Source organism: Barbus barbus (assembly GCF_936440315.1).
Source record: "Barbus barbus genome assembly, chromosome: 11".
Classification (NCBI taxonomy): domain Eukaryota; kingdom Metazoa; phylum Chordata; class Actinopteri; order Cypriniformes; family Cyprinidae; genus Barbus; species Barbus barbus.
This window is the reverse complement of record NC_136739.1, coordinates 32,957,548-32,980,220: the sequence shown is the minus strand read 5'-3', so window position 1 is coordinate 32,980,220 and position 22,673 is coordinate 32,957,548. Positions and strand designations below refer to the sequence as shown.

Here is a 22,673-nt window from a genome sequence, read left to right as displayed (position 1 = left end):
TTGAAAATGTGTGCAATCAGCTGAAAAAAACTGTAATTATCCTGTGAACTCATTCTCTCAGACGGTCTGGGTACGCGGAGCATTCGCAGCTTATATGGACGGAACGCCACTGATATCAGTGCACAGAAATAGAGCATTTTTTTAACCTGGGTTAGGATGATTTCTGAGCAACACTTTATAAACAGGCCCCGGGTCTGGTGCGGATGGGTTCTGTCAGACACTGGCGCAGCGCGAGGTGAGATTGGGATGGTGGCTGGATGGAGGGACGCTGTTCTCAGGCCCCAGAATGTCGAAGCAGAGGGCCTCGACGGCGTCCAGCCGCTCGATCTGGACCAGACGGGTCAGCAGGTCCGGGATGCTGTATCCAGCCGTACTGATGCGGTCGAAGAGCTGTATGCCGTCCGTCATGCCTCCGATCTCGTCACGCTTCAGCCCGAAGCTCTCAGCAAGGTGCCTCCACGTCTTCACCACCGCCTTATCTGTGCTGTAGGTGGCGCTGAGCATGCGGCTGGTGCGCTCCAGACAGTCGAAGGGCAGCTCGGTCGGACTCAGACCTGCAGAGATGAAGAACATCGTCATCATCATCAGAGTAAACTAGGGCCTGGTTTCACAGACAGGGCTTAGGTTAAGCCAGTATTAGGCAATAGTTCAATTATGACATTTAAGTTGATTTTATAAACATAAAAAAACAATACTGGTGTGCATTTTGAGACAAAACTAAGGCACTGATGTATTTTAAGATCAGTGCAAGTTTCCTTTAGTTGAAACAGCTCAGACTTAACCTTGTTTGAGAAACCGGGGGTACACTGTAAAAAAATAAAAGTGGTTTCAACTTAAAATAATTTGTTACCCCGGCTGCCTTAAAATTTTAAGTGTAGTCAACGCACATATTGAAGTTGTCACTTAGTACAACTTAACATTTCATGTTGACTAAACTTATTTGAGTTGACTAAGGCAGCCGGGTAACAAATTATTTGAAGTTGACTCAATTCTTTTTTTTTTGTTTTTTACAGTGTACCCCCGGTTTCACAAACAAGGTTAAGTGAAGTCCACATGATGTGATGTTTGCAGTGAGGAGGAGATCTGTTTGTCACACACTCCTCATTACAGCTTTAACACAGCAGCCGTCGTCTGTGTTTTACAGGCTTGACATAATCATGAATTCACGGTTACTGTTAAACTCACCCTCCGCAACACTGCAGGCTTTTGTGTACAAATCCAGGATCTTTTTCCTTCTGCTGTGAATCTGCAGAAACAGGAAATGTTTGGATGAGTCACACAAAGCAACAGAGATCAATCTGAACCAACAGAACAAGATCAGATGTGGAGCAGAAACTGTAACGCTGCTGAAAAACTTCCAAGAACAAGAACAGAACATTACACGTTAGAGGTGTGATGGGATATACCTTATGCTTTTAAAATACAGTGAAATATTATTAGAATGTAAAACAGCTGTTTTCTATGTGAATATGTGTTAAACTGTAATGTATTTCTGTGATGCGCAGCTGTATTTTCAGCATCATTACTGCAGTCTTCAGAGTCACATGATCTTCAGAAATCATAATAATATACTGATTTACTGATCAACAAACATTTCTGATTATTATCAATGTTGAACTCAGTTGTGCTGCACAATATTTTGGTCAAAATAGTAATACACTAGTTTGGGGTAGGTAAGATTAAAAAAAGAAACACTTATTCATCAAAGATGCGTTAAATTGATCAGTAAAGTGACAGTAAAGGCATTTCTAATGTTACAAAAGATTTCTATTTCAAATAAACACTGTTCTTTTGAACTTTCTATTCATCTGTGAATCCTGAAAAATAAAATGTATCACAGAAATATTGTGCAGCACAACTGTTTTCAACATTGATAATAATCAGAAATGTTTGTTGATCAGTAAATCAGTATATTATTATGATTTCTGAAGATCATGTGACACTGAAGACTGGAGTAATGATGCTGATTTGATCACAGAAATAAATTACAGTTTAACACATATTCACATAGAAAACAGCTGTTTGAAATTCTAATAATATTTAACAGTTTTTACAGTATTTTTGATCAAGTAAATGCAGCCTTGGTGAACAGAAGAGACTTCTTTCAAAAACATAAAAAAAGACTAATATGCATGTGGTGTGGTACTCACCCCGGTGGCTCTGCTGCTGCTGCTGGTGTTGTTGTTGCTGATGGTGTTGGTGTTGGTGGAGCAGGTCTTGTCCCGCGTCAGATGCACCAGAGACAGAAGGCAAAGGTCAGCGGCTCCCTGTTTGTCCTGAGCTGCTTCCTCGTCACTGTCGATGCTGCGACTCAAGAGCTGCTCGTTCTCAGATGATGCGTCGTTCTCACTGCAACAGTGCAAGCGTTTAGTGTTTGACGGCACATGCACAAAGAATTATAGTGATTCTGCCAGAAAACAATCACAATCAGTGGTTCTCAAACATGACTAGTCAAAATATCAATGAAATACAACTCCAACTCCTAATAGCAAACAGTCTAAAAGAAACGGATGAATCCTGCACTGCACACTGCTGTACACTTAAAAATAAAGATGCTTAAAAGGTTCTTCACAGCATTGCCATAGAAGAACCATTCAGTCAAAGGTTCTTTAAAGAACAATCTCTTTCTTACCTTTTTATAATCTGAAGAACCTTCTTTCGCCACAAAGAAGCTTTTGTGACACAGAAAGGTTCTTCAGATGTTAAAGGTTCTTTATGGAACCATTTAGACAAAAAGGTTCTTCCATGGCATCGTGAAGCACCTTTATTTCTAAGAGTGTAGCTTGCGAATCATATTTCAGTCATGCAACGTTTATCACATTGTATTTTTACTTTTCTCAAACATGACTTATTTAAAATAAGACAAAACATGCTTTAAAATAGGCTAAAACAACAAAAAAATGGTTTAATTGATAAACATTGGTTAATATAAATTAACAAACAAAAAATCATTTAAAAATCTTAATGTTAATTTCAACATTTATTACTACATTTCTAAAATCATTGAACAACTGTTTTTTAATTAACTAACATTAACAAAATTCAATGTATTTTTACAGCAATCTTTGTTAGTTCATATTATGCATTAACTAATCTTAACAAATGATACCTTTTTGTAAAGTGTTACAAATGTTTATTATTTTAATTCACTCTTTCAACAACTGAGCAGATTGTTTTTTTTTCTTCTGAGGAAGAGTTCATGTTGAAAAATATTACATTATTGTAATGTCTTTTGCCAGCCATAGTCACTGTGAGCTGCATGAAGGGTTTGAAACGACTCTGTTGCTTGATGAAAGAGCCTGATTTAGACATTTGCTTTTCTGCCTATTGTGGTTTATAGTAATAATAATCATGTACTGACTAGCATGTTGTTTTCAGCTCGTAGTTAAATTTCCCAGGAAGAGCTAACAAGTGCCTGTTGACAAAGACGGCTCAGAGCCGCGCACAGAATGTCATTGTTTTCAGACACTCGATACCTGCGCCGGTCTGGATCTGCATTAGCACATACTCTGGCATGAGTCAAATCTCCCGCTTCAAATGTCTACAACAATCATAAACAGATGCAATCTATCTACATATTACTTCATCTAGAATATATCTGACCAACTGCAATCAGTCGGCCAATTTGAGCTTTTGGGCCATTTCACTTTTCATTACATGTTGCTTCAGACTAGTGGAAAGAAAACAATCCACATTTAAGTTTTTATTTTATCGCACTTTATCTATTTGCATCTGTAGATCTTTAAAGAGATTTTCTCCATTTCAGCAGCACTTACATACACCAAACTTTACAGTTTTATTCATGTCTATATTCTGAAAGATTTTACTGAGGGGTTTGTTCATACATCATTTGCCTTGTTTGATTTTTTTACACGTTATCTATTTGCATCTGTAGATTTCAGTTCCAAAACATATCTTTTAAAATGTTTTTCTACATTTCAGCAGCACTTCCAAACACCAAATTTTACAGTTTTATTCCTACCTGTATTATGAATTGTTTTACTGAGGGTTTTGTTCATATCTTTCACTTTGTTTTATTTTTTCAGTTTATCTTTTTGTTTCTGTAGATTTAATTTACATATCTTTAAAGAGTTTGTTTCTCCACCTCAGCAGCAATTAAATACACCAAATTATAAAGTTTTATTCCTCTCTATATTCTACAGACTTTTACTGATGGGTTTGCTTATATCACCTACCAGGTTTTATTATTGCACTTTAGTATTTTGCGTCTATAGATTTAAATTTCAGTACACATAAGGCCTTTTTTCTCAAAATGAGTTTGTTTTTCCACCTAAGCAGCACTGATATATACCAAATTATGGAGTTTTATTCCTTTTTATATTGTGAAGGTTTTTACTGAAGGGATTGTTCACTGATTTACACAACTGATTTTTTCCCCTTAAAAACAAGCTGAAATGTTGTTGTTTTTTCTGTCTGTTTTCAGTATTTTTTGTTTTGTTTTGTTTATGAAGTGATAAAAAGAGAAAGTCCCCTCTGGAAAAACCTTTAACTCTAATATGTCAACAAAATCAAGAATTTCGAACCTAGCTTTATCTAAAGATCAGATTTACAGTATGCGCTGGAAATGTAGTGCATATTTAATTAGATAATGGCTCATTTGCTTATTTAAATATAGCTTTTAAGAAAACTCACTATACAAATAGTTGTTTGCAATTCTTAAAGTAATTAAACAACTGGGGAATTATGATGATATCTATTAGTTGTTTTTTTACCATATTCAGCTGTAGTGTCTTGCCTCAGAGAGAGACAGTGTGTTATTCACAGCAATCAGAACTAACGAGTGTAAAGCAGGGGAAGGCCTCATCTAACTAGTGTGAGGAAAGCAGTTTTATTTCAGTCTCACATGAGACGAGGAAACGTGTTTGATGCATCTGTACGAGTGCTGGTTAAACCCTGTTTGTCTTGTCTTGCAGTAGTTAAAGGTTTGTTTAGCTTGAGTGAAGACTCACCTCTTTGCTGTTTTTGGAGATGAAGGCTTGAGCTTATCAAATTCATCCTTTTCTGCAAAGATCACCACGTTTTCTGGAAAGACAATGTGTGAAGATCAGTGACGTGCTCATTCATCTCAGATCAGCTATTGTTTTATTTGAAACTTTTTTTTGTGAAAAGCTTCTCTGGACATAAGAGTTGATAGTTTTCAGTGTAATTTCAATAAAAATAGAAAATGACTGTTTAATGCATGAATTATGAATATTCATTATGCATTCTTCATCACTGTACATCAGTTTGAACAGTTTATGCAATAATACATCCAAGTTTCGTTAACATGTAGTTGCAAAGTTACTTACTGTTAGAATGTCTAAAGTGGACTATTGAAATAAAGTGTGACCCAAGTTTCTGTTTTTACTGATTAGAATACAAACAAATGCATTTGGCAGATGCTTTTATCCAAAGCGACTTATATTGCATTCAAGGTATATATATTTCTATATCGGTCCATGCATTCCCTGGCAATTGGACATTGGCATTTATGTTGCAAGTGCCATGATTTACAATTTGAGCTACAGGAACTAAACAGATATGAGTTGGATATGTGTAAAATTAAATAAATGGTGTGAACGCTCGTGTGAAGTCAGTTGCAGCTGCGAGTGCATGAGTGGACCTTTCTCATGTATTCTGTAGCTGAGAATATCTTGTGGGAAATGGGATAAACGTGGACGTCTAGCTTTGTAGATATTTGCTCATCCGCTCTGAAGTAGGATTAATGTTGTGACTTACAGTAACATAAAAGCATCTGCTTTTCTTCTGCTTCGGTCTTTAACGCACTTTAATGCACTGCAATGAGCTAAATGGAAAAATCCATTCAAGATTTAAGATGAGTGAAAATAAATGTTTAATATACACAGAATTCATTAAAAAACAGTGATTGATTGACGGATTGATGGCTAAGTGAGCTGCAATGAGAGTGAGTGAAAGCTATTTTGACGGGTTTTTCTCCAGACGGAATGAGATGGTTCTGCAGAGACACGGCGTGAACGTTCGGTGCTGTCAGCGAGAGCCGCGGGGTGAAGGAACATTCCAGATTCTCCTTGTCCTGTCTGCCGTCTGTCACGTCATCTTAAGCAGTTGAACACGTATAGATGTCAAACCAACCGTTCGCTCACCTTGAACCTCCTTCTTCTCCTCCTGCTTGTTTGTTTGGGCTTCCACTGTTTTTATCATTTGTCCAGAGCAGCATGCTGGGAAAAGAAAGAAACAGAAAGAAAGAAAGCGGTGTTTTAGACTCACAGCACTGCTATTCATTTAATGTCTGGAGCAATAAGAAAGAGTTTGAAATATGGGAATGATCTCAAGTAAATGTAGAGCAGAAGGACTCAAGGTCAGAAGAGCTTCCCTGTGGACGAACATACACATCAGTTATGAGGAACACACACACACACCTTAGTGAGGACACTGCATAGACTTCCATTGATTTTCTATCAGGTTAATGATATTTTCTATAAGCTAACGGTTAACCCAACCCCTACCCCTAAACTTACTCATCACACAAACATCTGCAGAACACGAGATTTACATCAACAACAGCTTCTTGCTGATTTTTTATCTAGCAGCAGTCAGATGTCTCACTACTTGGTTGTCAAAGTATTTCACAATATACGTGAGGACATTTGGTCCAAAACAAGTACAGTCAAAACCAGTACACACACACACACACACACACACACACACACCCGCGCACACACACACACACGCATAATGAGTATGTAGTTCTAGCAATCTTACCTTGTCCACTTGGTTTGGTCTTCAGGATGTAGAACATAATAATCATCACTATAGCGATGGCCATGATGAAGATGGTTGACATGGCGATGATGAGGGCCGTTGCTAGGTGACCTTGTCCTGTTGGATCTGGAACACAGTAAAAGATTCTATGTTGCTTAATGACCGTAAATATAAAATATAATATATATATATGTGACCCTGGAGCACAAAAGCAGTCATCAGTAACACAGGTATATCTGTAGCAATAGACAACAATACATTGTATGGATCAAAATTATACATTTCTCTTTTATGACAAAAATCATTAGGATATTAAGATCATGTTCCATGAAGATATTTAGTAAATTTCCTACCATAAATATATCAAAACTTCATTTTTGATAAGTAATATGCATTGCTAAGAACTTCATTTGAACAACTTTAAAGGAGATTTTCTCAATATTTAGATTTTTTTGCTCCCTCAGATTCCAGATTTTCTAATAGTTGTATCTCAGACAAATATTGTCCGATCATAACAAACCATACATCAATGGAGTGCTTATTTAATCAGCTTTCAGATGATGTTTTGTGCTCTTGCCTTTCTCTGCGTGTGGGAATATGGTGGTGCTGCTGGACGACACGCTGGGAGCTCGGCCCGATGATGGCGGAGTCAACTGCATGCCTGTGAAAAACATTCAGTAAAATCAGTCAATATAGTGTCACTCGTACATCTGCTGAACGCTTGTAGATCTCTCATTATGCTCAGTTATCACCAAATCTTGGATTCAATCGTTTTGTCCACTTGTTTTCTTTCAATCAGCACAGGCTTTGATTCTTTTTGGAACTTATTAATCATAGGTCTCATTGATCTGAGCTCATGCACCTCCGATTATGAGTGAAAAAAGCATTATTTATGCATAATTTTGGCTCAAAAAGTAAACCGAATGAGTTCAGATCAATGAGGCCTGCAATCAATCAGATCCAAAAAGAAATACAAAACCTGTGCTGACTGAAAGAAAACAAGTGGACATAAACGACTGAATCCAAGATGTGGTGATAATATCGCATAATGAGAGATTTACAAGCTATTTAAGAAGCCAGTTATTTTTAACCTGGACACAACAAGTGAAAGAAGTTGTTATACCCTGTGTGAGCAAATTTAGTAGTCCAACAGGGTTATTATAGTTAACTAAAACCATAAAAAACATGAAATAAAATAAACTTAAACAGAAATAAAATATATTTTTAAAAATCCTTAAATTTATTTTATTTCAGCTAGTTGCCATATCTTTTTTTCATTTAGTTTAACTTGATTTTTTTTTTAATAAGAACTATATTTAAACTAAACTAAAATGAAAATGGAAATATAAGAATGAATTTAAAATATGAATAAAAACTATAATAGTATCTCAATATGATACTAAAATAAGACTGCAGTGAGTTCAGTGCTGGGTAGTAACTGATTACATGTAATATGAATTATGTAATCAAATTGTAATTAGATTAAAATACTCATAATCAGAGTACAGTTACTTTTTTATTGATTACACATTATTCACACAATTATTAATCATAATTTATTGATTCTCTCTAATTCTTCTTTTTCATCTTTTACGTTTTCCTAAACATTACACATGTAATGCACAAATTAATTATTTCTTATCAGATTAATTATTTCTTATTTACATCTACTGCAATGCAGGGATTCCTAAAGTTTTTAATTTTTTAATTTTTATTTTTTTTAGTCATCTGAATATTTCACCTAATATATTTACTTGAAGTTTTAAGGTAATAAATGAACAATTAAGTAATATTTGCATGTTCACGGTTCTCTGATGTTGGTTATTGGTCACATGACATGCAGGTAAATAAATAAAATATTTCATTTTTTTGGTAAGTGTTTTATTTTGATTTGATTTTAAAATGATTTATTTTAATTTGACGTTTTTATGATTTTCATTAAACTCAAAAACACCCTGCAGTTCCTTTATGAAGCCCAGTTTCAAAACCTTGACCTAATGTAATGTTTAATGCATGTTGTTAATTACAACAAATGGAATATATTTTTTACTCTTTTTATATCAATATGGTACAAGATTATCCTATTTAAATAAATGTGATGAACGAGTAAGGCCAAAAGTAGCTATATTAATTAAAATGTGTAATGGATTGGTTACTAATGTAATTTGGAATCAGTAGTTTGTAAGTAATCTATCAGTTACATTAACTCCCAGAAAACCCTCTCAAGGTCAAAATGACCAGAAAATACAAACACGAGTTATTCTAGATGATGAAAAGCTGCTGATTGTTCAGCTTTGAGAAGTGAGAATGTTCTCTGATGGAGTGCAACTTGATGCCGCATGACATTTAGTGTATAACAACCCAACATTAAATATGGGACGCTAACAGCCTTAATGGACTAAAACACAAATCTGCGAGTGTTTCCAGCTCTGGAGTTGAAGTATTGATTCAATTAAGCCCAACAGGAACAGCACCATTTGTCAAAGCTCTCATAGGTTTGAGGTCTTTGCTTATTTCTTTCTCATTGCGAGAGTCAAACACACGAATCGCTCTGCCAAACCCCATCAGTCATCTGACTTCATTAGAACCCATTATCAATCTGATGTTACCACAACCATTTAATGCCAAATCATCTGCTGAGATCACAGATACTGAAATCATGTGTGAGGTCCGCCGCTGGACGCATGTTTCCATGCCTGTTGCCTGCAAGTTAATCATGTCTTTATTCCCTCCAAACTCTTAATTATTAGACGGAGCTGCGCTGAGCTGCGGGCGAGCATAATCTGCAGATTACCCGGCGAGTGCGAGCTTGTCTTCACTCCCTCCACATACTTTCACATCTGCAGCTTTAAAAGACCTGTTTGTTATGCTTTTTTAATTAAATAGAATTCCCACCTACTTCATTTCTGTCACCGCACAATAGAAAACAATTAAAGCGGCTCTGACCAGCGCAGACGTGTTTCACAGCACAAAGACCCCTTCATTTACAGGATGCTCATCCGAAGAGGAACAAAACAATTCATCAACAGTATTCATAATTCATCAGACTTCCAGGCTTATAATGAACCGTCGTTCTCAGAGCGGATATGAAGCGGATATAGAGAAATAAATCAATTATGGACGCTTTAGGCAAGATCAACTTCATCTTGATAACATAAAACCCACAACTTAATGCACATAAAAATGAATATTAATTATTATTTTTTATTAAATTTCGAAAATTCTTAATAAAATAAAATTTAAAATAAAATGGCTAATAAAATAATCTAAATAAACTAAAAATAATAGCAATTCATCAAGAAGCCAACAATTTTTGTAATATATAATGTTAGGTTTATTGGACAACCACCGATCGGAAATCTGTCACTAATAATGTAAAGAAATTAATAATTTACACAAGCAGGAAAAGTTCATCTTTATAGTGCATTATATACACAACAAAATGTTTGACTTAAAGAAAAAGACTAAATTAAAGACATAAAAGCCACAACTAAAATCATTTCTGGGCATACAAAATATGTAAATAAAATAATATATATATTTTATATATCAGTTTGTGAACGATACTCATGATATACAATCCTAGGTTTATTAGACGATTAGATTAGATTAGGAAGCATGGGCAACTAGAGAAAAGAAATGCAAATGAAATATTGTCCAAATAGTGTCCCGGTTAAGTCCAAAACAGAGTTTCAGCTCTTAGATTTAAGAGTAAAAATATTTATCTGCTTGGTCAGCTTGATTTTCACTAGAAATCTGTCTGTTTTGCTGAAATGGCTCAAGTAAGAAGCAGTTTGCTGGTCTCTCGTCAGAGTTTCCACTCTCTTTCTGAAGAAACATCTCGTGGCCGAAGACAAACAGAGATTTAAAAAAAGAAATTAGCAAAACAAAACAATAAAAAGCTTGGCTCTCGCTCGCTCGGTCAAACCTGGAGTTAATTAGTTTCCCTCGCTTCCACAAACGAAGACATTTCATCCCAAATAAAAAGACCTCTAAGCCTGAAGGGAAAGCAGACGTGGTTATTTACGGCGCTGCTGCTGCTTGTGGTGAAGTTTAGCGGATTACGCCGCATTAAAGCCCAGGTTTGCGCAGTTCTCTGCTGGTTTCCATGCGGTCAGCGCTTCAGGTATGCGCCGCTAATCAGAGACTCCAGTGTGTTATGAACGATCTGCCAAACACCAGAGCCAGGCCAAGAGAAGGAAAATAAATCTGAGAAAGCTTCATGCACTGATGGCTGATGGAGTCCAGACGCGTTATTGATGACCTGCTGCTCGTTTCATCACTGGAACCCTGCGCTCAGATCCGGATCCGGCTTTGGGTTTGGTTCGCTTTGGTTTAGTCAATCTGTATTCTGGGCTAAACTGTGTGTGGGCCTCCGGAACGGGAATGGAAGCGTTTAACGTAATTGTGTTTTATGCATTTTTATGCAATTATGCATTATGCAAAATTATGCAATTTTTTTTTTATTATTATGATGCTTTAAACAACAGATACAGAACAATACAACAGACATTATAAATCCAGGGTAACAAAGGAGAAAAGAAAAGAAGAGAAAAGAAAATCATAGACATGCATGAACTTTACATTATTCAAAGAATTTGAAGATGCCTTTCTATTAGTTGAATAGTACTAAAGTCATTTCCAACTCTTTATAAAACACTGTAAAACAGGGTTTTTTTGTTAGAAAATCTACACCTATGAATGTGAAACTTAACCAACAAAATAAATATATTAATAACAAAAACTTTGTTAGTCACATTTTCATAATGCGCTGAATAAAAATAAGCGAAGAGAGGCAGAGAGAGGAGATGAGATGAGCACCCTGCAGCACAAGAGCAGTCATGAGTAACACAGGTATATCTGTAGCAATAGACAACAATATCATGTTCCATGAAGATATTTAGTAAATTTCCTACCATAAATATATCAAAACTTCATTTTTGATTAGTAATATGCATTGCTAAGAACTTCATTTGAACAACTTTAAAGGAGATTTTCTCAATATTTAGATTTTTTTGCTCCCTCAGATTCCAGATTTTCTAATAGTTGTATCTCAGACAAATATTGTCCGATCATAACAAACCATACATCAATGGAAAGATGATTTAATTTAAAAAAATGGACCGTTATGACTGGTTTTGTGCTCCAGAGTCACAAATGAGATGTTCTTACACTGTTTGATGTTTCGAGGAGCGTTCTGACAGGAGTGACACACCATGCCATAGATGTTACGCGGACGGTTCTCCAGAATGTAGTACCTAAACCAGAAAAAACACAAACAAACTCTTAAAACACGTACTGCTGATCACTGCTAAAGGAATGAAAGAATTATTAAATGTTTAGACAAAACAAAATAATTTTTATAGCACATTATATACACTACACAACAGTTATTCAGAATGTTTGACATAAAGAAAAAGCCAAAGTTCAAGACATAAAAGCCACCACTGAAATACTTGATAAAAGTAAAAATCTGCAAAAAAAAAATATATATGTTTTTTCAAAATGGACTAAAACAAATACTAGTGGAAAAAAGGTATTAAAAAATCATTACTGACTGCAAAAAAATAAAAAATAAAAAAAATATTATATATATATATATATATATATATATATATATATATATATATATATATATATATATATATATATATATATATTTATTTGTTTTTTTTTATTATTATTTTATTTATTTATTTTTTAAACTGACTGAAATAAATAATAAGGAAACAAATAGTAAAAATAAAAAAGCACATTACTGACTGCAGGGTGTTTTTACTCAATTGTGCAATAAAAAGCCACAATGACCTTTTTAATGTTTTGTTCCTTGGCAGAAACAAACAACAACAAAAAAACTGAATTGCAAGATATAAACTCAGAATTGTGAGAAAAAACTCTGAATTGTGAGGGTCACAATTACTTTTTTTTAATTCTGAGGCAAAAACAAGCTTCCATTAAAGAACATTTGATAGCAAAGAGAAAACAACACAACTGAATTGTCATTTGGCTGATCGTGTTTATTGATCTGCTGCATGTTTAGTGTTTTTGCTCAACTGAAGTGAGTCGAGACGAACCGGTGCCCTCAAACACAGAACACACACTTCACATTCAGATCGACACACACACGCCTGATCAAAGCCATCATGAGCTGCCATCTCAATGGAAATATCAGCGTTCAGACTTTACGTCCCTCATAACAGAAACAGCAGAGACTTCCTGAGGCAGAGTATATTAAACACACTCAATGTGCTTCTAAAAAGCTGCACTTTGTATATTTATATTCAGGCCAATTGAAACCAGACTTTCTGCTTTAAGTGGCAACAGAAGCCGTCGTGGGTGTGAGTGTAAATGTGTGTGTATGAATGCCTTTGTGTGCATTTGAGTGTGTGTATGTTTGTGTGAGTGTGTGCATGCGGCGTGTGTGTGTATGCATGCATGCATGTGTGTGAGTGTGCCTGTGCATTTGAGTGTGTGTGTGTGTTTGTGTGAGTGTGTGTATGTTTGTGTTTGCATGCATGCATGCATGTGTGTGAGTGTGTCTGTGCATTTGAGTGTGTGTGTGTGTGTGTGTTTGTGTGAGCGTGTGCATGCGGCGTGTGTGTGTATGCATTTATGAGTGAGTGTGTGTGTGTGTGTTTGTGTATGTATGCATGCATGTGTGTGAGTGTGTCTTCACATGTGTATGAGTGTGTCTGGGCGTTTGTGCGTTTCAGTGTGTGTGTGTGCGTGTGCATGTGTATGCATGCCTTATTGTCTATTTGAGTGTGTTTGTGTGTGTGAGTGTATGCAAGTTTTGTGATAATTCAGTAACACTTTACTTGAGGCCTTTAAATATAATGCATTATAAAAGTATTGCAATGAATCATTAATGCCTTGTAATGCACATTATAATGCATCAAATGATCTCATAAATAATTGCAACCATGGTTAAAATAAATGATAATACTTATACATTCATTGTTACACATTTAGAAAGTATAATGCATTAAAACACACGACAAACAACCAGTTTCAGATGTAACAAGGAATCTGCAAATATTATAATTACTGCTGTCAAACTATTAATCGCGATTAATCACATACAAAATAAAAGTTTTTGTTTGCATAATATATGTGTGTTCTGTGTATATTTACAGTGCCCTCCACTAATATTGACACCCTTGAGCAAAGGTGGCTGTGAAAATAAATCTGCATTGTTTATCCTTTTTATCTTTCATTCAAAAACATTCACAAAATTCCAACCTATCACTGAAGTAAAACAATTGAAAGTGGGGGAAAAATCTCATTGTGAAATAAATGCTTTCTCTAGTTCATGTTGGCCACAATTATTGGCACCCAATTATTGCAACGTCTTTTTCCCAAGATAACAGCTCTGAGATTTCTGCTATAATACCTGATGAGGTTAGAGAACACCTGATAAGAGATCAGAGACCATTCCTTCATCCAGAATCACTCCAGATCCTTCAGATTCACAGCTTCTTCTCTTCAGTTCACCTCACTCATTTTCTACAGGGTTCAGGTCAGAGGACTGGAATGGCCAGCAGAAGATTCATTTTTGTTTATTCTGATGTTTGTTTTGGATTATTGTCCTGGTGGAAGGTCCAAACACGGCCCATTAGAAGATTTCTAACAGAGTTAGTCAGGTTAAGATTTTTTTATCTGTTGGTATTTGATGGAATCCATGATGCCTTGCATCTGAACAAGATGTTCAGGACCTCTGGCAGAAAAACAGGCCCACAACATCAAAAATACAGCAGTATATTTAACCGTGTACATGGGGTACTTTTTATCCCTGTCTGTACTAAACTCATCTGGTGGGTTTGCTGCCAAAAAAGTTTTTGTTGTTTCATAAAAAGTGCTGTTCTTTTTATTTGGTAAAACATATACGTGTTGAATCACCCAATAATAAAATGTGACATTCTGTAGTTTTGTCTCATATTCATCTTTTAATCATATTTGTAAATGTCTTGACTCCACAGCCAACAGAGCAATTTTCTCTTTACTGTTCCACCAATACTTATGGAGGGCACTGTATATGTGACCCCAGAGCACAAAACCAGTCATAAGGGTAAATATTTCGAAATTGAGATTTACACATCATCTGAAAGCTGAATAAATAATCTTTCGATTGATGTATGGTCTGTTAGGATAGGACAATATTTGGCCGATATAAAACTATTTGGAAATCTGGAATCAGGGTGCAAAAAAATCTAAATATGACAGATTTTGTGCTCCAGGGTCACATATATAGATACGCACACATACAGTATATATTTTGAAACTATTTACATATATTTACATATCTATATTTATATTCATATAATTTATATTATAAATAAATATATGTAATATATTAAAATAACATCTTTTTCTGAAATATATATACATGCATGTGTGTGTATTTATATATACATAATAAATATACACACAATACGTACACACACATATATTATGGAAACAAAAACTTTTATTTTGGATGTGATTAATTGTGATTAATCATTTGATAGCACTAATTATAATGCCTTTTAACTAATTACCTATTTGAGAAATGAGACATTGACACAAACTTTCTGGTTAGGCTTTCTCAAACCATTTTTGTCTAGCTCTAAACTGTGTGTAGTTGGAGTGCTATGGGTTAGAGATGGTTAGGTTAGTCTGGGTCAGTCACACCAACACGAGGGAGAGTAAATGTTCCTTTAAAATCTCATAAAAGCCGAAGCTCCAGTCAGAAAACATTATTTAGGAGTGGATTAAACTCTCAGCTCTTGCTGTGATTTGTGTAGGTTGTGATCAGTGTTTTCTTACCCTGGTAAACACGGTCCGCACTCTGCGTCGCTCTCCAGAGTCCCCTGCGTCAGGACGGTGGCGCGGTACAGCGAGTCGCAGTCTTTGTGGCGACGGCAGATCTCGTATTTGCCTTTGGAGAATTTCCCGGCTGGACAGGCGATGCAGGTGTAGTCGTCATCTTTAGTGCCATAACCACAGTTCTGAAAAACACACGGTACAGAGATCCCTTAACACTCCATCTACAAGTCAAGTCTCCTTCATTTCTACAGCACTTATCAGTGTTGGGGGTAATGCCTTACAAGCAGTGTTGGGGAAAGTTACTTTTGAAAGGAATGCATTACAATATTGTGTTACTCCCTAAAAAACTAACTTTATTATGTTACTTAGTTACTTTTTATGGAAAGTAATGCGTTACGTTAATTTTAAGTTACTTTTTAAGTCTGGGCAGGCCTTGCTTGTTTGTTTTTAATATAAAAAGTTCTTCTTTTATAAATATAAAAGCTCTTTCACACCAAAAGTGAAGTGAATCCGGATCAGACTGAAGGAAATGTAGATTCAGGTCTGTACAGTAGAGGGCGCTGCTCAAACTAATCACATGAAGAATATGACACAGGAGAAGAAAGTTCAACACTAATCAGAAATAACTAAAGTTATTTTTTTTTTGTCATTTTTGATTATTAGTACGGTTGAATTGGATCATCGAAGGTCAGCAGCAAAGACGTTGGTTAATAAAATGGGATTAAATACATAAATTATATTTGTCTTATTTAACATATTTAATTATTGCAGGTTTGTATAATATTCTGAGTTTGTATTTAACTGTTTTTATTGATTGTGAGGAACACTGAATGTGTTTTAGTGCAGGTGAGATGAGTAAATACATGTTGATATTTAGTCTAGAACTACAGTAAGATCATGTAGATATTTAGTCTAGAACTACAGTAAGATCATGTTGATATTTAGTCTAGAACTACAGTAAGATCATGTAGATATTTAGTCTAGAACTACAGTAAGATCATGTTGATATGTAGTCTAGAACTACAGTAAGATCATGTAGATATTTAGTCTAGAACTACATTAAGATCATGTTGATATTTAGTCTAGATCTACAGTAAGATCATGTTGATATTTAGTCTAGAACTACAGTAAGATCATGTAGATATTTAGTCTAGAACTACAGTAAGATCATGTAGATATTTAGTCTAGAACTACAGTAAGATCATGTAGATATTTAGTCTAGAACTACAGTAAGATCATGTAGATATTTAGTCTAGAACTACAGTAAGATCATGTAGATATTTAGTCTAGAACTACAGTAAGATCATGTAGATATTTAGTCTAGAACTACAGTAAGATCATGTTGATATTTAGTCTAGAACTACAGTAAGATCATGTAGATATTTAGTCTAGAACTACAGTAAGATCATGTAGATATTTAGTCTGGATCTACAGTAAGATCATGTAGATATTTAGTCTAGATCTACAGTAAGATCATGTAGATATTTAGTCTGGAACTACAGTAAGATCATGATGATATTTAGTCTGGAACTACAGTAAGATCATGTTGATATTTAGTCTAGAACTACAGTAAGATCATGTTGATATTTAGTCTAGAACTACAGTAAGATCATGTAGATATTTAGTCTAGAACTACAGTAAGATCATGTTGATATTTAGTCTAGAACTACAGTAAGATCATGTAGATATTTAGTCTAGAACTACAGTAAGATCATGTAGATATTTAGTCTGGATCTACAGTAAGATCATGTAGATATTTAGTCTAGATCTACAGTAAGATCATGTAGATATTTAGTCTAGAACTACAGTAAGATCATGATGATATTTAGTCTGGAACTACAGTAAGATCATGTTGATATTTAGTCTAGAACTACAGTAAGATCATGTTGATATTTAGTCTAGAACTACAGTAAGATCATGTAGATATTTAGTCTAGAACTACAGTAAGATCATGTAGATATTTAGTCTAGAACTACAGTAAGATCATGAAGATATTTAGTCTAGAACTACAGTAAGATCATGTAGATATTTAGTCTAGAACTACAGTAAGATCATGATGATATTTAGTCTAGAACTACAGTAAGATCATGTTGATATTTAGTCTAGAACTACAGTAAGATCATGTTGATATTTAGTCTAGAACTACAGTAAGATCATGTTGATATTTAGTCTAGAACTACAGTAAGATCATGTAGATATTTAGTCTAGAACTACAGTAAGATCATGATGATATTTAGTCTAGAACTACAGTAAGATCATGATGATATTTAGTCTAGAACTACAGTAAGATCATGTAGATATTTAGTCTAGAACTACAGTAAGATCATGATGATATTTAGTCTAGAACTACAGTAAGATCATGATGATATTTAGTCTAGAACTACAGTAAGATCATGTAGATATTTAGTCTAGAACTACAGTAAGATCATGTAGATATTTAGTCTAGAACTACAGTAAGATCATGTAGATATTTAGTCTAGAACTACAGTAAGATCTTGTTCACACACAACACTCTGCACTTACTCCTGATTTCTCTCAACACCAGAGCTGTCACTCAATACATCACAAACACAGGAACTGGAGTTATGCATTTGAAAAAGTAACTCAGATATTTCTTTCTAAATTAAAAAGTAATGTGTTACTTTGCAAGTTACTTAAAGTAATCTGATTACGTAACTCGCATTACTTGTAATGCATTACCCCCAACACTGATTACAAGCAGCGTGATTTATGTAATCAGATGAATTCTTCAAGTAACTAGTAAAGTCATGCAATATTTTTTAATTTACAACAAAGTATCTGAGTTACTTTTTCAAATATGTAATGCGAGTTACTTTGTTTCCCATTTATTGACTGACAGCTCTTGTGTTGCCATGTTGAGAGAAATTGGTGCAGAAGTACTTCCTTCAGTTTGAGGATTATTCATTTCACTTTCGGTGTAAAAGAGTCTTTATAGTTGCCAAAAATATCACTTTTGGGATATTTATTAAGAAACAAATAAGCAAGCCCAACTCAGGTAACAAAAAGTAACGCAAATGTAACAATGCATAAAAAGTAACTAAGTAATGCAGTTTTTAACATTTTTATGGAGTAACACAATATTGTAATGCATTACTTTTAAAAGTAACCTTCCCCAACACTGGTACTTCAACAATTCAGACTGATTCCAAACAACTTCACAGAGATAAACGAGACTTCACATCTCGTAATTCTGATTTTCTGTTTTTTTGTTTATAAAAAAATAAAATAAAATTTCATTCCGACTTTGTATCTCACAATTCAGACTTTTCTGATTAGGAGGAATATAAACTCAGAATTGAAAGATATAAACACGGAATTCCAATAAGAAAAGTCAGTATTGTGAGATATAAACTTGCAAAACTGCAAGGAAAAAACAGAATTGCAAGATGCAAACTTTGAACTGTGAGAAAAAGTCTTTATATCTCGCAATTCTGACTTTAAAAAATACAAATAAAAACAGTCTTTTTTACTTTTACTCAAGTATGTTTTTGGCCAGATACTTGTACTTTTAATTGAGTAAAATTTTCACCGAGTATCTTTACTTTCACTTGAGTAAAATGTTTGAGTACTTTTTACACCTCTGGTGCTGTACAGATCTGCAGACCTCATCTTTAACCGATCAGAAATGAATCACAGCACTGAACATCCAGTTGTTTTTAATCCTCAAATATGAAGCAAGCGATGAAGCAGCAGCTGCTGGAGTTTAGAAAGCTGCCAGAACCATCCGCAGAAACACGCTTAATGAGAAACACGTCATGAAGAAACATCCCAGCAGCGGCGCATAATCCACATCCCAGGAATAACATCTGAGCATGCTTTCCCTTCACTATCCACAACAACTCTTCCACAGAAAAACTCTCAAATGTGCTTCAAATTCTCACTGATTCGGATGTTAAAGCGCTCACAACATGAAAGGCTTTGTCAGAACGTCTCCCGGGGCCGTTTCAGATTTACTATTATTTTCTTGTCATTTCTGAATGCTGTCGAGCGCTGAGCTCTTAATTAGCGTAATGAGGCGATGATGATGCGTCTTTGGTGGGCAGAGGTGCAGTGCTTTGTTCTTTTGGCCTCCGGTGTTGGTTTGGGAGTCTTGAGCGGAGATAAAAGAGATTGAGATGTTGGTACTCGCCATCTGCTCTGATTTAAAACTTATTGAGAAGTCCTTCTCCGTTCTGACATTCACCCCCAACATGCATTTCAATACTGAAGCACACACACACACACACAGACACACGCTCGCTCGCTTCATGGGAAGTAAAACATGTTTTTAAGCTCAAACGTCTTTTATCTGCTTCTATTGAATCAAGATCATCTTTAGCCCCTGAGCACCAGCGTTATTGGTTTGTTCAGGAAAGCAGCTTTTCAAGGCCTTTTTCTGTCATAAATGCTTTTTTTCAGTACCATATTTTCCAGAAAATAAGTCAAAAAACTGAAATATTGACTTGCAGAAGTAATGTAAACATTTCTAAAAAGTTTTAATAAAATGGGGAAAAAATGGGAAATAAGTTGCAACAGGTCAAAATGGCATTTTTGACAGAGAAAAAAGTTGCATCAGTGTATAAGTCACATTTTGTTATTGCATTCAGAAATAATGTGAAAAAAAGTCAAGAAAAAAGTAAAAAGTCACATCAGGTCAAAATTGCATTTTTGAGAGAAAATACATTTGAATTGCAGAATATATTCTAAGAATTGTGTGAGAAGTCATGAATTGTGAGATAAAAAGTTACAATTATCATTTTTGTGGTGAATTGCGAGATGTAACTCAGAATTGTGAGAAAAAGTCAGAATTCTGAGTTTTTAATCTCACAATTATTTATTGTTATAAATGTAACAATAAATAATTGTTATAAGTCACTTTGCTATTGCATTCAGAAGCAATGTAAATAATAAAAAGTAAAAACAACAATAATGCAAAATAGGTCACACTGGGTCAAAAAAAACATTTTTTTTGAGAAAAAAAAGTTGCACTGATGTATAAGTCCCAATTTGGTTATTGCATTCAGAAATAATGGTAATAATTGAAATTAAAATGTAAAAAAAAAAAAAAAACATTTTTGAGAGAACAAAAACACATTGTGTTCTGAGTTTTATCTCACCATTATGACAGTGTATGATAAATAAAAAGTTTTTTTTTTAAATGTGAAAAAATAAAAGTTCAAAGTAAATTAAATGAACAATTTACAAATGTTTCAAAGATATTTAATAATCAGTAATATAATTGATTTGTATGCTGATTAATCTGAATAATGACTCTATTGTCTTCTGTAGAGCTGCCTTACAGCTGAAATTGAGTTCATTTCATAATTCATAAATGTCACTACATTAGCACTGTTATTTTCCTGTTTATCGCTGTGATTCCGCTTTAAATCAATCTGTATTGTATAAAGTGCTACAGAAATAAATGTGACTTGGCTTGACTATAAAAACGTATTTTAGTATTTCACTCCTCAACAAATCCTTTAAATTGAACATTATAAAACAGAACCGGAATGATAAATACAAGTATAAATTATAGTGGCATTCATCATAAACACCATTTCTTATAAACAAATTTATTTTAAATTCAGTGTTTCTGAAATAAACCAGAGCTCACATACAGATTTCATTCGGGACGAATCCAAATGTTTGCGCAGGTTTGTGCTTGACGTTAATTGCATATGTGTGACCCTGGAGCACAAAACCAGTCATAAGGACACATTTTTTGAAACTGAGATGTATTCATCATCTGAAGCTGAATAAATGATCTTTCCATTGATGTATGGTTTGTTATGATCGGACAATATTTGTCTGAGATACAACTATTAGAAAATCTGGAATCTGAGGGTGCAAAAAAATCTAAATATTGAGAAAATCTCCTTTAAAGTTGTTCAAATGAAGTTCTTAGCAATGCATATTACTAATCAAAAATGAAGTTTTGATATATTTATGGTAGGAAATGTACTAAATATCTTCATGGAACATGATCTTAATATCCTAATGATTTTTGTCATAAAAGAGAAATGTATAATTTTGATCCATACAATGTATTGTTGTCTATTGCTACAGATATACCTGTGCTACTGATGACTGCTTTCGTGTCACATATATGTCGCTTCACAGCAGATAATACGTAACTCTTCACGAGTGTTGCATGCTTCAGAAACAGCACATACCTGCGTGTGTTTGCGTTCGAGAAGCATCAAATGAAAGAGAGCTTGATTTAGATCACAGCTCATTTAAATTACAGGCTGAAGGCATCGTTAACTCCAGCAGAACTGAGAACCACTCAAATATAAAGCAGCATCATTTTACTGGTCATTTTCACAGCCACTCCAAACAATCTCTGAGGTATAATTATGCAAAAATGACTCTTATTTCCGTAATAGTTGTTTTCTTTGCAAATGGTGCCTATTTTTGCTGGAATTCATCTCAAGTGCTCTTCCTCAGTACTTTTGTCTTGTTTTCCAGAACAAATATCTATTCTTGAATTAAGATAAATTTACTGCAGTTGCAAAATTACTTAATATAATATTTGTTGAAATTAAGTCAAATGAAGGGAGTTTTTGCTTAAAACAAGAACAATTACCTGCCAATGAGTTTAGAAAAATGATCTTGTTTGTTTTGAATTAAGTGGATTTTTCTGAGGCCACTGACAGATATTTGCTTTTGTTTTATGCAAAAACTCACTTCATTCTGATGCATTTTTCAAAAACAAGACATAAGATATTAAGTAATTTTGCTTCTCCAGTAAATGTGTCAATCATTTTTGCTGTGTAATTTACTTCTGAAATACTGATTTAGCTCTGGTTTTAGTTTTTGTTAACTATAATAATCCTCAGTCTTTGAATATTAATAAAAATATTAATAAATGTGGGGAAAAAGGAGATTTTATGGCAATAAACTCATATCACATCTTTCACTAATTTGTTTTTAAACATTTGGGTTACAAGAAAATACTATTTCAGATTTTCATGTTTAATTCAATCTATTACTTGAAATAGAAAAACTGAAACAGTATTTTCTTGTAAATGTATTACAATAATATTTATTTTATTTATGAAAATATATTTTTGAAGTTTAAGAACACAGCGCTGTTTAATGAGTTCTAACACACTGCAAAAAAT

At 34.3% G+C, this 22,673-nt stretch overlaps 1 protein-coding gene across 1 annotated transcript in view; it reads right to left on the bottom strand.

Annotated features, from left to right (window-relative positions):
- Positions 1-213: 213 nt before the first annotated feature.
- edar (ectodysplasin A receptor) overlaps positions 214-22,673 on the bottom strand; it is a gene marked incomplete at both ends in the record, with an annotated part of 32,864 nt that continues 10,404 nt past the window's right edge. The window contains 9 exons of the mRNA XM_079429236.1: positions 214-554; positions 1,186-1,246; positions 2,151-2,349; positions 4,971-5,043; positions 6,126-6,200; positions 6,745-6,870; positions 7,322-7,405; positions 11,917-12,002; positions 15,550-15,731. Of these exons, the coding sequence (XP_079285362.1) occupies positions 214-554; positions 1,186-1,246; positions 2,151-2,349; positions 4,971-5,043; positions 6,126-6,200; positions 6,745-6,870; positions 7,322-7,405; positions 11,917-12,002; positions 15,550-15,731 (1,227 nt within the window). The remainder of the gene's footprint in view (positions 555-1,185; positions 1,247-2,150; positions 2,350-4,970; positions 5,044-6,125; positions 6,201-6,744; positions 6,871-7,321; positions 7,406-11,916; positions 12,003-15,549; positions 15,732-22,673) is intronic.